Source organism: Agelaius phoeniceus, chromosome 5 (genome assembly GCF_051311805.1).
Source record: "Agelaius phoeniceus isolate bAgePho1 chromosome 5, bAgePho1.hap1, whole genome shotgun sequence".
Taxonomy (NCBI): Eukaryota; Metazoa; Chordata; class Aves; order Passeriformes; family Icteridae; genus Agelaius; species Agelaius phoeniceus.
The window spans coordinates 15,966,599-15,982,348 of NC_135269.1; the positions used below are offsets into that span (position 1 = coordinate 15,966,599).

Here is a 15,750-nt window from a genome sequence, read left to right on the forward strand (position 1 = left end):
CATAGCCAGACACGCCTGTGCATGTGTTCTTTCTCTTCATGTTGGCATACTGCCTCTATTATGCTCATTCAATCTAAGGATATGTGGGCATTCTGAGGAAATAACAGTAAAAAAAAAATAATCCAGGTCTTACCAGGGCTTTTTTTAAGCATATGTTCTGCTTCTGTAGCTGTGATCTGGGAGACTGTGGTGAACACATGGGCACAATGCACAGATGCCCGTTCCATACAGTACCGATGGTAAATCTGCCTCTCTCCAGCCTCCTTGTCAATGTCAAACTGTTAAATAACAAAACCAACAAAAAAGACACCTGTGTGACATGACCATCAAACTGTCTCCCTCACGGAAGGTGGAAGGTTTCTCCTGCTAGGCTCCTTTTCCCCAGGGAATGAGAACCATGTGATTATGCTGCTGTTTTGTCATTCTGGTGTTTGAACAATTTTATCAACTTCAAGGAATTTGAAAGAGCAGGAGAGCTCTCAGATCCTGCTTGTTCCTCAAAGAATGGCAGCTCTGCCATGGAAGGAAATCTAGATTAATGATTCCATGAAAGGTAAGGATCTGTGGAATTTGGCCTGCTGGCTGGCAATGTATCATGTTGCAGCTTCCACGGGCTTGTGAGAAAACTTGGGAGAGCAGGGAGATTGCTGGTAGCTGAAGGGAAGAGAAGAAAATAGGAATGGGGATGAGGACAGAACCTGGGGACTTGGCAGAATGGTGGGAATCACAGGTAGGCGAGAGAGAAATGGAGAGGCAGGATATAAAGACTCAGTGACAATTCCCAAGGGAAAAAAGAAAACAGAACATGAGATATTTTTTGGAACTCAGAGATAGTCTTCCTCCAGCTCTGCCACTGTTACTTGCTGCTTCTTATATTTCAGTTTGAACTCCCTTAATTTTTAGAGGCAGATGCAAGTTAAACTGCTAGATAAGACATTCCAACCACTCAAGTATTTCTAAATCACCTTTAAATCTTGCAGCTACCCTTTTTTTAACTTATGGTATCCTGATGCAAAGAAAATGCACAATTCCCTTGAGTCCACGCTTAAAGGTTCAAATGTTCACTAACGGTGTCCACTGCAAAATCGCTACAACATAGTCTAAAAAAGGTGTCAATGCTTTCAATTAAATCACAATCCTCTTAGTCTTCCATGATGTCTCACTTCTGGAAACAGAAGTCTTGAGCCCCTAAGGTCAACAGCATGGGCACCCAGTGGCCCGTGAGTTTCATGGAGGGTGACAATGACTCTGGGTGAGCTCTGTCGTGATCGCTGCCTAATGCAGGCTGTACAGCCTGATTTTGATTGCATTTGACTGTGTAACTTTGACCATAATAGATTTAACCCCTATCACAGGCAGGGCAGACAGCACTTTCTATAGTTAGGACTGAGTGACCCCTGCCATGGCCCGCTGCTTTTAGCACTTCAGAACTTGGACAGAAGTAAAGCTATTTAGACTGTGACCTGTCCTGCAAAGCTTAATGCTGGTACAGAACATATTGCGAGAAAGTTGATGCAATGTGAACCATTTTATTTTCACTTAGATAGGTGCAGACACAGATGTAGATATAGATATCTTATAACTGCTTTGCTGAGAAAATTACTTGCTTTTATCTGCTTTAATTCTGCATCAGTGCTACAATACTAGTGGGAAAGTGGCTTCCACTGTGTTAGTTGAAAGTGCCAATCTAACCACCCTAGTGTGACCAAAAAAAAAAAAAAAAAAGACTCTTGAAAAGTCTCAGCTGAAAACTTCCAAAGACACTAGATGCTTTATTCTAGTATTGGTGATCCTCTATATCAAGAGCTTTTCTACATTTGCCAAATACAATTTACCACATAATGTGCTAAATACTATGATACCATCTCGCAGTTGTATCCTCACATATCGTCTTTTCTGCATTCCCCACAAGAATTTTAGAGCATGAAATACAAAGGATATTTTCTCCAGGATGTTCATTTCATTTGCTACAGAAATCAAGTGGTAGAAAGAACACAAAGAGAAAAATAAAGGGGAATTCATTTGGCTCCCTAAAGTGCCACAGGTCTCAGCATCATCCTTGGCTTACACTAAACTGATTCACAAGCAGCTCTTAACTGCATATTTGATTGTCTAAACATTCTGTGCAAAAAAGATACAAAATGGGACAGTTCTTTAGCATGCTAGACAAACACATGAATGGGATGGGCACAACTACACAGTCATAATTATGAAAGTATTTTCGAACACATCTGGCTTTCTATTAAAAATACTTTTGAAATTGCTAGCAAACAAATAGCTGGTCAAACTTCAAAGGCCTTTTGTTCTCTTTTTCCTTTCTCAGCAAGAATGGGTTTTAATTACAAAACGTGATTAAAAATTAAATCTGGGACATGCTCACCAACTGTTGATAAAGAATACTGTTGATATTATAAAGACAACTGTTGATAACTGTTGTCCCTGTAACACTGCTGGGGAAGGTTTATAAAAAGATTGTTAAGCACTATGACTTATTTCTAGTTAACTTTTATTTCTTTGGTTTCATGAACAGGCTTTGCATATTTAACACATATCAGTGCTTATTTCTTCATTGCTATTCATTTTCCCATCTTTTATAAACAAGAAGTATTTTATTTTGTGTATGCTTGTGGGGCTTTTGGCATGTTTTCGCAAAGGTACACAATTCCACATCTATTAGGAAGTACAAACAGAGGTCATGGGGTTCTCACATTTCATTTGCTCTCACTCTCCGGCAGCTTCAAGCACCAATCAGTAAAGCAAGACCTTGACTTTTCACCTCAGGGTGGAGTAAGAACTGTGCACTTCTGAGCAGGCTAGACAAGCGACTTCACAAAAGAGCCTTAGCCAAGTTGAAGGGCAGGCTAAATGAAAATTAATTGATGAGACAGTGCAGGTGACTAATTTAACCCACCTAGTCCTGTGCAAAGCTGAGCCTGCTTTGACAATCTCCAGAGTTAGAGGCACTGTGGGGCATGGGACAATATGCTGAAACCAGCAGGACACCTGGGCAGCTCCTCACCCCCAACCCAAAGCTCCTGCTCAGCCCTGAGCCCTGCCCTCTGCCCAGCCCAGCTCAGGCACCTGTGAACTCTGCTCCAAACCCCTCGTGTTCAGCCAGAGCAAAGCGAGATTCCCATCAAGTATGTCACGCCTGCTTTTGTTTGTTTGCTGTTATCAGCAAATGGGAACACTAGCTAAGCCACAGATCACAGCTGCATCAAGAGAAAAAAAAACCTAAGTCAGATGACCTGTTTACAGAACCCTTTAGGGTAGAAGAAGCTCTTAAGGTCCTTTAGTCCAACCATTTCAGTGATATTTAAAGGCCAACAGCTTCAATATCCATTTCCCTGTAAATTTATTGAAGGATCCTCTCCTTCCCTGACTGGTGGAAAGCAAGTAGATTATTAGAATTTACAAGCAGGCAAGGATTAGAAGGAGAAATTACTCCTTTAGAAGGCCACTCTAATTTCAAAGCAAAAGAAGATGTTCCACAGGTGCAATGCTTTGGAGTAAAATTTGCATTTGCTGCAGTGCAATTCTGAGGGAAAATTTTGGTTAATTTCTGTGGATTCTTTGGTTCATTTTCTATGGATCCATGTAATGAGCATAACATCCCATTGATCTCTTAAAATTCAACATGTTAGGGGGCACAGCAGTAATCACTGAGCCTCCCAGCATGACATCCTGAACTTTGAGTGAAAAAGAAGAGAATATTAAGCAGTTTCTTCTGGAAACAGTCACTGAAGTAGCGAATCGAAATCAGCCATTCCTACTTCAATACTTTAAAGATGAATTGTAAAGTATTTCCAAAACACAAGAATCATTTGAGAGTGGAAAAAGAGGAAGAATTATATTAGCCATTTAAATTCTTGTCTGAAAGAAAGACAAATTATTTGTCACAGTCTACAAAGAATCTCTAGATACTGATATTAGTCTATGCTCTCCTAATGAAAAAAAAAAGAATGGTGAAAACCAACAGAAGTTAAACCAATACAAATTCAAACTGGAATTAATATATGTAATTTTCCTAAATAAAACATGACAACATCTTTGCAGAAAAAATACAGACTCACCATTTAATACCCTCACCATTTAAACCTTACCTCAAGAGTGGATAATATCACTGTAAATCTTTTGTAATTCAAATAAAAGGTACAGGTTTCATGCTTGAGGATTTTAGACAGAGAACGAAATAATCTTTCTTGGTCTTTTAAAAGAGTGGTACACTCAAGTTCAAAGTGATTCTGCAGGACCAAGGAACAGTCAGAGACTGGTTTGAAGTTCAAATTCCTAAGGGACTAACAGGTAGAATGGAAACATTTTTGCTTCCACCATTATCTCACTGGCTGCTGCTGTCTAAATTAGGTAAGAACCACTCCCTTAAAATCCAGCTAACATCAAATTTACCTCCAATTGACTGTTGCCTTATGTAAAGAGAGCTTTCATTCTGGTATAGCTCTGCCAGGCCAAAAGAGAATGAAATTTACACTTCCTGGCTTAAATCAGATTTCCATCAGCTGTTCTGTTGACAAAGTGGATTAGCTTTGTGTAACAGTGAGCTCGGTGACAAACTGGACAGTACAGCACTAAGTGGAGTGAGACATTGTCAGCAAAAAAGCTCCTGACTATTCATTTTCATTGGGATTTTTAGTACTTTTCCTTTTAGACTTCTTGGGACAGGATTTTCCACCACTTTGCGAACAGGATTCAGCTGCACCTGCATGAGCTGAATGAAAATGTTCCAAGTTCTAAACAGAAGCGTTACACATCAGCAGGGCAACCTAAGGAAAAAGGCAATGAAGACTATGACTGACCTTTTTTTCCTTCTCCTTTACCCATTAAACTCAAAGTGTTTTTTTAGTAAGAAGCATCAGAGGCTGAACCACACAAACTTCTCCATGACACCAGGCCAGTGGTCCCAAAAATAATTTCAGATGATGACTTCTCCAGGTTAAATAATTTTCCAAAATGAGCTGTCTATTCACCTAGGAACTTGTTTGGATCATTGGTGTCTCAGTCAATTTAAATAAACCAGCACCTTTCATAAAACTCTAGAGGCATGAAAGGATAGAAAAAAATCCCCATGCAAAACAAGCAAATACCTAAATCAGTCCCCTCAAACAACGGGGAAAACAATGATTGAGAATGTTAATCTTCAGCTGAGAAGCCAGTTCCTCCTGAAGAGAGAAAGGCTCCACAGACCTAGAGATTTTTTTCACAGAAATTCCTACATTTTAGCAATTTTGGTTTAGGTATCTTGGCAACAAACATAATCTCACACACCAATGTAAAAGCTGCACTGGACATGCAGACAATGGGAAAATGCCCTATTGGCTGGACTATTTAGATATACAAAAGTCCTTAAACTTCTATTGGGAATTAAAACTCATAAAAAACCCTGCTTGATATTGAAATTAGGAAGTGTTGAGTTTGGAAGAGTTCAAGACAATAACCCATAGGTTTAGTGAGCAGTCCCTGACCCAGTCATGTACCCAGGGTTCTTCAAATAATTAAAAGTAAATAAAAATAAAGACACTGTCAGTTACTGTACATGTCACCCCATTTTGTTCTTTTGATTTTCCCTCCCTTCCTTTCTCCAAGATGAGAGTGAATTAAATGTGAATCCAGGTACTAAAATATGCACTAAATAGTAACACAACAGCGTTACTTCTGGTGGCCACTGTGCTCCTGAGCACCTGATAGGAGTTTAACACCCAAGTTCTCACTGGAGCAGAGGCAGGTTAATTCCAGCCAGCCCAGATGAACTGAGTTAAAACTGTAAGAATATAAAAATTGTATGAGCTCAAACCTTAACCACAGAATCATTAAGGTTGGAAAAGACCTCTAAGATCACTGAGTCCAACCTTTGACCAATCACCACCTTGCCAATTAAAGCACAGCCCTGAGTGCCATGTCCAGTTGCTAAGCTGTAATACTGCCTAAGAACCAGGATCCCATCTCTGACTGAGGCAAAGAGCAGATGGCTCAGGAAGAGGTCAGGACTCACACAACATTACAGTTTTACATCCATATAGCACCCTCCCATCTTCCAGCCATCCACAGCTTTCCTCTACTAAGCTGACTGGGTTTGCAGCCCCCCAGAAAATGTCCTCTTAAAGATTACAGGCTGACATGTGCCCTCAGCTCATGGAACAGGGAGTTTTGGTAGCCCACAGCTCAGGACTCTACTGATCTTGCATCTTCTAGCCCTGCTTATCTATGGGGATGGTTTGACAGTGCAGTGGGAGAGTCCTGCACTGTGTGAGCAGTGCAGAACTGCCTACCAGGCATCCTAACTCAGCATTTTGTGGACTGTGTTGAAACAAAGACATGAGGTTTCCTCTTTTCCCTGTATGAGCTGTACATGCCTGATTGTGTCAGGCACAATAAGGTCACACACTTTCATTCTGTGCTGCAGCCATTTTTCTGTGACGTCTGGCACAACACATCCTGGCAGCTGCTGCCTGGTGGGAACTGTGTTCTAGCTGTGAAACACTGGTCAAACATGAGAACTTAATCATACTTCAAGGGAAAATATTTATGCAATAGCACTGAATCAGGAAACCCACCTATTTTTGAGGTGGGAGGGGGTGAAATGCTCTAAAAAAATATTGTTTCCTCCAAAGATTAAACATTAGGAAGCCCTAAAGAATCTTCTTCACTAAGAAAATTGCTTGTTTGACCTAAATAGTTTGCTGCTAGAAGGCAACAAGAAGAATATGTCTGAAGATCTAGCTGTTATTTAATTATGCTATTCGAGATCAAGCTCTTGTGTCTCAACTGACTTTTGGGCCATGGTGACCTTTTCACAGACAAAGAAGCCCTCACCAAGATAGTTAACTTTTCCAGGAAGAGTTTTAGCATCCTATAGAAATATTAAACAATGGTTTAACAGCTTGACATAATTTCCTCTATTAGTACCTTTAATTGTCAACCCACAGAGGGTATAAAGCATTACAGCCTAGAAATCCACAATTTCCTTCCCTTAAATATTATTTACAGCCATTTAGAATGATATTTGAAATTGATAATTATGTTTCATTCCACATATTCTTAGAATAAAATCTGAATAGACAATTCTGTATTTGTGACATATATAGCTGATGGTCACCAATGGGATTTGTTAGGCTTTGAAGGATGGACAGTGCTTTCACAGATAAAGATGTTCATGTCATGTGTGGACAGAAAAAAATTATATTAATTCTGTGACTAGTTTATAAATATATTAAAGTCTGCAGGTTTAGTCAGATGTAAGATCATTTGAGTACCTTTTGAGTACACAGACAAGGGTGAGGCCCCCAAAAGTATTCATGAAGAGAAAAAAACCCAGCTGCTTTGAGAAAAAAAAGACTACTTTCCAGACTGCTTGCAGCTCCCTCAATTAACCAGAATCAAAACAAACCATTCTATATTATACACACAGAGAGACTATGAGTGAGCAGGAGTGTCTGGACTCCAACACAGCAGGACTGTGATGTTCATGCTGCTTTATTAATGCACCTAACACCATAACTAACTTAGGAGTCTAGGAGAGATGATTTACCAGGGCTTGGAGTGACAGGACAAGGGGGAATGGCTTCAGAATGACAGAGAGCAGATTTAGATCAGATATAAGGAAGAAATTGTTCCCTGTGAGGGTGGTGAGGCCCTGGCACAGGTTGCCCAGAGAAGGTGTGGCTGTCCCATCTCTGGAAGTGTCCAAGGCCAGGTTGGATGGGGCTCTGAGCAAGCTGGGATAGTGGAAGGTGTCCCTTCCCATGGCAGGGGTCAGAATGAGATAATGTTTACCAAAAAAACCCCCCAAACCATTCCATGATTCCCTGTTTCTGAGTCAGGCCGGCAACATACAACTGCTTAGGCCTTGTCTTTGGAAGACACAGCTCCCCAACATGTCAAGCTTCAAACATCCAACTGAAAATTACCAACTGTGTAATTTTCTTCACTAATTTTAGCCAAGGAAGTACATGAACAATGTGGTTCTTTTATGTACCTCTTCCTTCACTAAGTGTTGGAATGCAAAAACCTCTTGAATTCAGGCTTGTCTGTGACCATAATAGAAATCCAGATCAGGCAAAGTACCCTGATGAGAGCAGTGCTAAAAACATTTGGGTCCTTGAAACATTGTTTTGTGTTATGCTTTGAGTGGAAAGAGAACAGTGAAAATCAAAATCAACAGACAGTTTACACACATTCCAAGAAACACATGTGAGTCTTTTGAACTCAGAAAGTACTTCCTACATTTGCCAGTCACAAATTAGGCCTAACCTGAAATGCTTGAAATTAGGACTCACTATGGTTTGTAAAAATTAAGAAGCAGGCTGGGGGAAAAAAAACTCAAAGCAACCATGATCCACTGCAATTCTGGGGTATTTTTCTCAAGAGGAGGGCTATTGGTTATTTTTTCTTACATTAAGAAAGACTTTTGTGAGACTACACCTGAAGGGTTAGATGTTGGCTAGAGCTGAATAGGTTTCACTAGTTTCCACTGAGCTTTCAGACCTGTCAGATGAGACAAAGGCACTCATGCCTAGACACTTCATGATTTTACAAAATGTTGATTCTCATGCTCTGGAATCAAAAACCAGCTATGGGTCATAAGCAAGCACACAAGACAGAAAATACAATAAATAGTGTAACACCATTAACAGAAAGGGAGCCAGTAGATGATTAGCTAAAAAAAACAGAGAAGAATGAGAAAAATGTCTCTTACCTGGTCCAGATTGTTGTAAAAGTCAATACTGGCTGCACACAAGTATCTCCCAAGCAGAGTTGCATGGGTAGTAAAAATTGTGGCGACGGGAAGTTTCTGTGATCGAGACAGGATTAAACCCACTCCTGCCTGCCACTCGTGGAAGTGGGCAATTATATTGGGCTTGTCATCAAACTGAGAGGAAAGCTGAAAAGAAAAAGAAATACATGAAACATGCATTATCATGTCCATCATCCCAGCCCCAGAGAACTTTTCTTTTTCTTTTTTTGGTGAAGCTTTTTGTACTCTTGCTTTCCTTCTTGTGACAAAACAGTACAATTTTAAGAGGACATGTGCCTTGACTTCCATCAGCTCTAATCCTTAACCCAAGAAAAATGTGTGCTCTCTAGTTCCTCAGAACAGACCTCTTTCTAGAGTGTCAGGGGGCTCTGGCAAGCACGGTCACTCAGACTCCACACTAGGCAGCCCCACTACCCTTCTTCTGGAAAAATATAGCTGAATGACCAGTCAACATTTAAGTTTTAAATACAAATTTGATTTATGTTGAGATCAACTTCCTAAAAATCTTGGTTTTCAAACTGGAGAATAGGAACCACATCCCAAGGTAGTTTTGGTCTGCAAATCTCTAGGTTTAAAAACTGTACCTCTTTCAAAAACCAGGCTGTTAATGATCCAAAAATCACAGCATCGTTGGCTTCTCGGTCATGAAAAGGGATCCCTATGTTGCTGACTTCCCAAAATTCACCTTTCCACTTGTCCAGGTTCCAAGCTGCTGATCCTATATCAAACAGTAAGACATAAGGGCTGCCCTCTATCAGCCATCTTCCAAAAAAGACCTATGGAAAAGAGGCAAGGATAAGAAGGATAGAAAGAAAAGGTTAAAGTGAGTGTAAAGGCCAGTTAGCACAACAATCTTCATCCATCACATCTGAAGTACAGCATACAAACAATGTGTATTCACAGTCCTACAACTCAGGACTTGCAGTTTTCTTTGCAAAATACATAGAGTAATACTGAAGCAAAGGAAACTCTAACCTTTAGGAACATTTTATTTTTAAGTCTTTCATTTTAGATTTTCATTGCAATAGCAACTTCTTTTCTATGAAAGAAAAAAAACTTAGGAAGACTGCACTTGCTTGAATAATGAGGTCTTCTTATTGAAGTATCTATGCCAGTTCTGTTCTTATTTTAAAATTATCAGTTTATTTCAGTCATATTTGTCTCCAGTCTTTTGCTATCTACGCTAGATTACTGGGGAGAGGTTTTGTAGGACTGATGCTTGGTGCCTGTATCTACCATGACATTTCTTCCTTCTTCCCAAGCAGAGGGGAATCATTCCAATTCCATTTGGAAGAGTGGAAGGATCAATCAGAAGTGGAAGATCAATAAATCTCAATACCTAAAATCACATCAGGCTAAAAATGCAGCTTTCCTGCTTTGTCTCCATTGGTATATATAACCATTTCTAAGTGTATTCACAACTTCACTGCCTGCACTGGCTTGCCCAACCCAGCTGGGCCCACACTACAGTCTGCAAGGTGAAATAATTTCACATTAAATCTGCATCAAAACAGCTGGGACCTCAGGGGTTGAACCCAGCCCTGACGCTGCAATGAGCTGAAGAGAGGTCAGGTCTTGAAAACAAATAAGATAAAAGCTTTTGGCCTGTTTTCACAAAAAGTAGAAGGCATAACAAAGGCAGGTTTGCTCCTTTTAGCTCCTCATGTATGTATTTCAGACTGTCCAGATTTGCTATTCAGGAAAATGAGGTTAAAAAGCAGAGAACCCAGACTTCATCTAAATACGTGGTCAGGTTGTGGCAAGGAACACACCTGACCTGAGAAGTCTGGAAGCATTCCTAGGTCCCCTGGTTTAAAACCATCCATTGTGATGCATAAGCAAAACCCAGACATAAATGTTAATAGGATAAGTGCAGCTCCTGGAAACGAGAGCGTCATTATTGGAGATCAAAGCTATATTTGACATCCCTGGGACAGATTTGCTGCTGTATATGAATACTTATGCAGCACCATGCACGTGTTGGGCTGGCAGAGGTGGCTGATTAAATTGGATGCATTGCTGGAACAACATAAAGCGTTGCAATCAATTTGCCCCAGAAGTCTTTAGCTGTTTTCCAGACACAGGAGTGTTACAGAGGCAACATGGAAAACCTGATCAGTGACCTACAAAAATCTGATAAAGATAAGAAATGGCAGATTGGACCTTTCAGTTTGGGCCCATACAATTCAAGCATCATGTCAGTGTCCCCAACACTCCCAAGCTGTGGCACATACTCATCCAACAAAAGACATCTGCATAACAAGGCATTAGATCCTAAGAACAGCACAACTGCTCTTACAAAGGCAGACAACACATTGCCAGTGCCACAGCTAGTGACAACCCAAGAACTTCAGGAATTTCCATACTGAAGTGTGTCAATGCCCTCAGCAACAGTAAGAATCCTTCCCTGCTGCTGCCTCTGATGCTCTCCACATCTGTTCAGCACACAGTAGGAGCAGACAATTTTTCCTCCTGCAAACTGGCATCTCCGAGGGACTCAACACTGAGCCAGAGCATAGGCAAGTTCTACATCTCTGATAAGGACTTCAAGAAAGGAGGTTAAATTTAGCATGAGTTACCTTCCACCCATTTTCAGGTAACCAAAGCTGCTTGCAGCTTAATAACTGTCCATCAACACAGCAGATAATCTATTTCTTTTAGCAGATAGCCTTTATAGGAAGAAGTTTATTCCCACTTCATTGTTGGAGAAACCGAGCCTCAGAAAGGCTATGAGATCACACAGAAAACACTGGTTAAAAATCATGTTGGAAAGAGAGAAAATCCACTTCTTGTGTTGTGGTTTAGCCTCTCTTCTCAGGGAACTGACAGCTGGTTGCACTGAACTGAGGAAGTGGATCCTTTGTCACCACAGTACTTTTCTCAAGTCTTTTCTGGTTTTCTTCTCAATATTTTTATGCTACATTAGAAAATCTGAGAGCTAATGGAACACTCTTCTCATTCCCATGCAAGAATGTGAAATAAGGGCACAAGGTAAGGTCATGTTATATGTACTAAAATCTCACCGTACTTTAGAGACCAGATAAATAAGTCATTAATCCAGTTAAGCAGCCTTGCAGATAAATGACTGTTAAAACCCATAATTGGATGAACTGGTTCCTCCTCAAAAATAACCTTTAATGAATTGACTCTGCTGTTCTAACAGTGGATTCCGAGCCTTTCCCATTGTGACATTGACCAGGACTGCTGTGTCAAGTGGAACGACAAGAGCATTAACCCAAACTTTAATCTCCTCAGAGTCAGATTTGTTGCCCTGGGGAAGCAGCAACACATCTGATTTACCTGACACCCTTGGCTTTTCATGGTGTCCATTGCCTTCTTAACTGCAGGGTTTGGAGGTTCAGAGAATTCCACTTGAGTCTTCACATTCTGCTCAAAATAGGGGCCAATCAGGAAATAGTTTTCACCCCATTCATCTGCTGTAGTTTTGGCTTTTGTCTGGATCACAGTGTAAATGCCTCCCACTGCAAAAGAAGATCACAAAAAACAAAAATTAGAAAGGGGCACAGGCTACAGATCTCTGTACTAAGCTCCAATCCATCTGTGGATCAGATACACTGCTAGTTAAATCCCTTCACATATGTAGGCTTTAAGTGAAATCCAGCCTCAATCAAATAAATAGAAGTTCAGTCTCTTAAATGGTATCAGAGCTTCCCTGTTCAGTTGGGGGATTAAAATCCTGGGCCTCATACTTCCACTCTCTCATGTCTGATCTTGATTCTGCTGCATCCCAAGCACAGCCTTCTGCTTTTGTTTTATTGCCTCAGTTATAATTTTCAAACCTATTTTTCATCACATGGTATGAACTGAGCTTGTTTGACACACAAACTGAGCTTGTTTGACTGGTGCCTATAAAAATGGACTTAACCCAATATCCTCAAAGCATAAGGAGTTTTGTTGCATTATGAGTCTTGAAGAGTTGTTAAAGTTGAAGGGAATGTAGCCTACACTGACTACATAAATGTCTGTAGCATCTTTCACCAAAATAATGTCTGCTTTAAAGGCAAATGCACCATTCAAATGTGTAAGAGAATCCAGCAGCATCCCTTGCCAAGTCAATACACATCAATCCATTCTTGCACATGGTGTGCAAGAGTCCCTTAGCTGCTCTTGCTCAGAGTTGGCCATAGCCAGCCCTGGAATTCACACACTGGCAGGGCAAACCTCTCTTTGCTACAGTGCCCAGGGTGCCAGGCAGTGGAATTTCACCGCCACCAAGTCAGAAGAGCCATAGGGCATGCTTGAGTCCAGCAAGGGGGCAGGATGGTGAGGGAAAAGAAAACCTGAGGCCAAGCAGCTGCTGCACACCAGAGACAATGAGCGTAGCTCCAGCAAGGTGGGAGAGAGGGAGCACAACAGGTACAAAGAGCAAAAGGAACACTACAGAAGGGATTGCCCCTACATAAATTTTTTTCTCTCCACTGAATGTTGAAGCTTTGGAAATATTGGCAGCACTCTGGGGATGTCCAGCAGTGATATCAAAATTACCTATGGAGCCAGCACTGAAAACTCCCAGGGATTGAGAGCTGGCATGCTAGGCTCACCCTTTTAAAGCTATTGGGATATCCAGAGGTGCCAGTGCACCATATTCAATATAATTAAAAACCTTGAGAAGTTACCTAATTCTCCTGAAAAATCTGCCACTGCTATGTACAATACGGCAGCTGAAGTTGCTCAGCACTTTGGGAGATTAGTTCCAGATTAATTAAACTGCATCCCCTGACAAACACAGAAAGCCTTCTGCAAAGCCTGCTGTCTTGCAGCCCTGGAGAGCCAAATGACAGAGCTACAGTTTTAATTATGCTCCTAGAAAATAAATTGTTCACTTAAATGCCTTTTCTCTACAAATATCCCATTTGTTTTGAATGCTGAAAGGACCTCTGGTCTCAATATTTTCATGTCTCAGGATTCTAGGTATTTACAAAGAGGAAAAAAAAATGCAGTTTCAATCTACCAGCTTGCTAAGTAGAATTAGTACAATAAATTATTACCCTTAATAATTCAAGACTTAAGAAGACAAGAACCTTACAGATGTCTGCTCCTAAATCAAGCTGTCAGTTCAAGAGTTTCATATAATGTAGCTATGGAATTGCAGAAGGAAACCTATGCATAACACCATTATTCTCCCCTTCTGCAGGACCAGAAAGCTTAAGAAACTAATTTATAGTCATCATATTCTTCCATGGCTGCTCTGGACAGGGATTTAGAGCAATCTTAGATAAATAACACCGTATTTTCCCTCCAAGTTCCTCTGCTCAAGCTGAAAGAGTCTATTTGAATAGCTTGGATTCAGATAAACATAAAATTTTAATTATATGAGACAAATCAGAACATTCAACCTAAAAAGCAATAGTTACGATGATACCTCTGTTTTTATGGGGTGGTAAATTCATCATAGGAGCATAAGAGGCCTAAATCCAAAATAAGATAAATATGAGGCTTGGTAGAAATCTTAGTCATGAAACTGGCTGGTTTGAATTGGCAGGGATACAGAGCTTAGAATGAGGAAAGATTTTAGTGCAGGGCAGCCTGGTGATCCAGGAAAAAGTGAAAACATGACTTGCAAGATGAAAGACACTAAATACCACAATAAAGCTGTATATGCCTAGAGTGAAGCAAAGCTCCTTCCCCCATCCTAGGAGTGTGGATCAGCCTCTTCCACACTGCAAAGGGCTCAACACTGGGATTGGTAACGTAGCTGAGTTTCCACAGCCACAGATTTCAAGAGAAATGGGGAATCTGCAGCTCAAGGGCAGCGCAGAGCCTGGATCTTTGTTTCACACAGCCAGCATCTGAGTGTTTCTTTTCACAAGGTTATCCTTAGGATCCCTGTGTGCCCTAAAGGGCCAAAGATGTATGGAAGGCCTCTTATGGGGGAAAGAATGGAGAGTGTGCCGTGCTCTGCTGTCATAATCTGTTGCACAGCAAGGTAAAAAACATTTCAGGGCACTGATTTGCCTGAAATGCACTAAAAAGTACTTATGATAAAATCCAAGGAGTACATTTTACAGGCTGTTAAAACTCCTCAGAAGTTAACTGTGATAAAAGCAGTGCTACCTGGCCCCCAGACCTGCTTTTGTCTTCCCTGTTACTGTGGAAATATGACTCACAAAGCATGTCTGTGCATAAGGTTTAACTGACAGCGGAGGGAAACTGCAAGTGAAACTATGTATGTAGGAAGTGTTGGGTATAACTTAAAAAAGACATCTTGAGAAGAACAGAGCAATGTCTAGAATAATGTATTGATTTTTGAAATTACACTTCTCCATAGCAAACTCCAGGAACAGATTATATATCTTTTAAGAGCTAGTTTCTATATGCTCAGTTGCTCTGAATTCCTTGGAAATATCTGTGTCAGTAAGCAAAACATTACCTATCCTACTGAGTAGCAGAGTAAGGGTTTACATGTTCAGCTCACAGAATTCTCAAATTGCTTCAACAATTTGGTAAGCCTTCTTTTTCTTGTCTAATACAATGTTTTAGGTCATACTATAAACAGAAAACCTTGCCAAACAACAGGGATGTACCAAAATGTTGCAAGTTTCTCTATGCTGCCTCTGAAATTTTGTACTTTGAAACAGGGTTAAAACAAACAAGAAATGACAAAATGAGAAGCCGATAGAGAATCAGCAGAGATCAGAACAAGAGAACTGGTTTGGAATATCACAGACAAGGGGAATTAGCAGTAAAATGTTGATACAGGAATAGTTTAGTTTTCTGATGCTCAACAAAATGCTTTATTCAAATATATTAATTTTTAGTCATTTAAAAACATCATTGAAATAAAAATATTTTTATTATTTCTTTTTAAAACATGCTTTTAAACTTTCCACCAATAAATGAAATCAACTTTCAAAGGAAATCAACAAAAATTCTTTCCCCCACCTATCTCTTTTCCATTCTTCCTCCTGGTTTGTTTTGTTTTGTTTTTTTCTTTAAGGAAAAAATAACTGGCACAAAAA

The 15,750-nt window shown here is 40.3% G+C and overlaps 1 protein-coding gene across 2 annotated transcripts in view; it reads right to left on the bottom strand.

The window, feature by feature from the left end:
* The window catches only part of GYS2 (glycogen synthase 2), a 40,762-nt gene that overhangs the window by 20,025 nt on the left and 4,987 nt on the right, over nucleotides 1-15,750 (bottom strand). The window contains exons 2-5 of one of the 2 annotated variants that reach the window (XM_054631913.2): nucleotides 12,071-12,252; nucleotides 9,355-9,546; nucleotides 8,711-8,896; nucleotides 134-278 (exon numbers count right to left, since the gene is read on the bottom strand). In XM_054631913.2, coding sequence (XP_054487888.1) covers nucleotides 134-278; nucleotides 8,711-8,896; nucleotides 9,355-9,546; nucleotides 12,071-12,252 — 705 coding nt within the window. The remainder of the gene's footprint in view (nucleotides 1-133; nucleotides 279-8,710; nucleotides 8,897-9,354; nucleotides 9,547-12,070; nucleotides 12,253-15,750) is intronic. The other variant, XM_077177993.1, reaches the window with a different exon arrangement.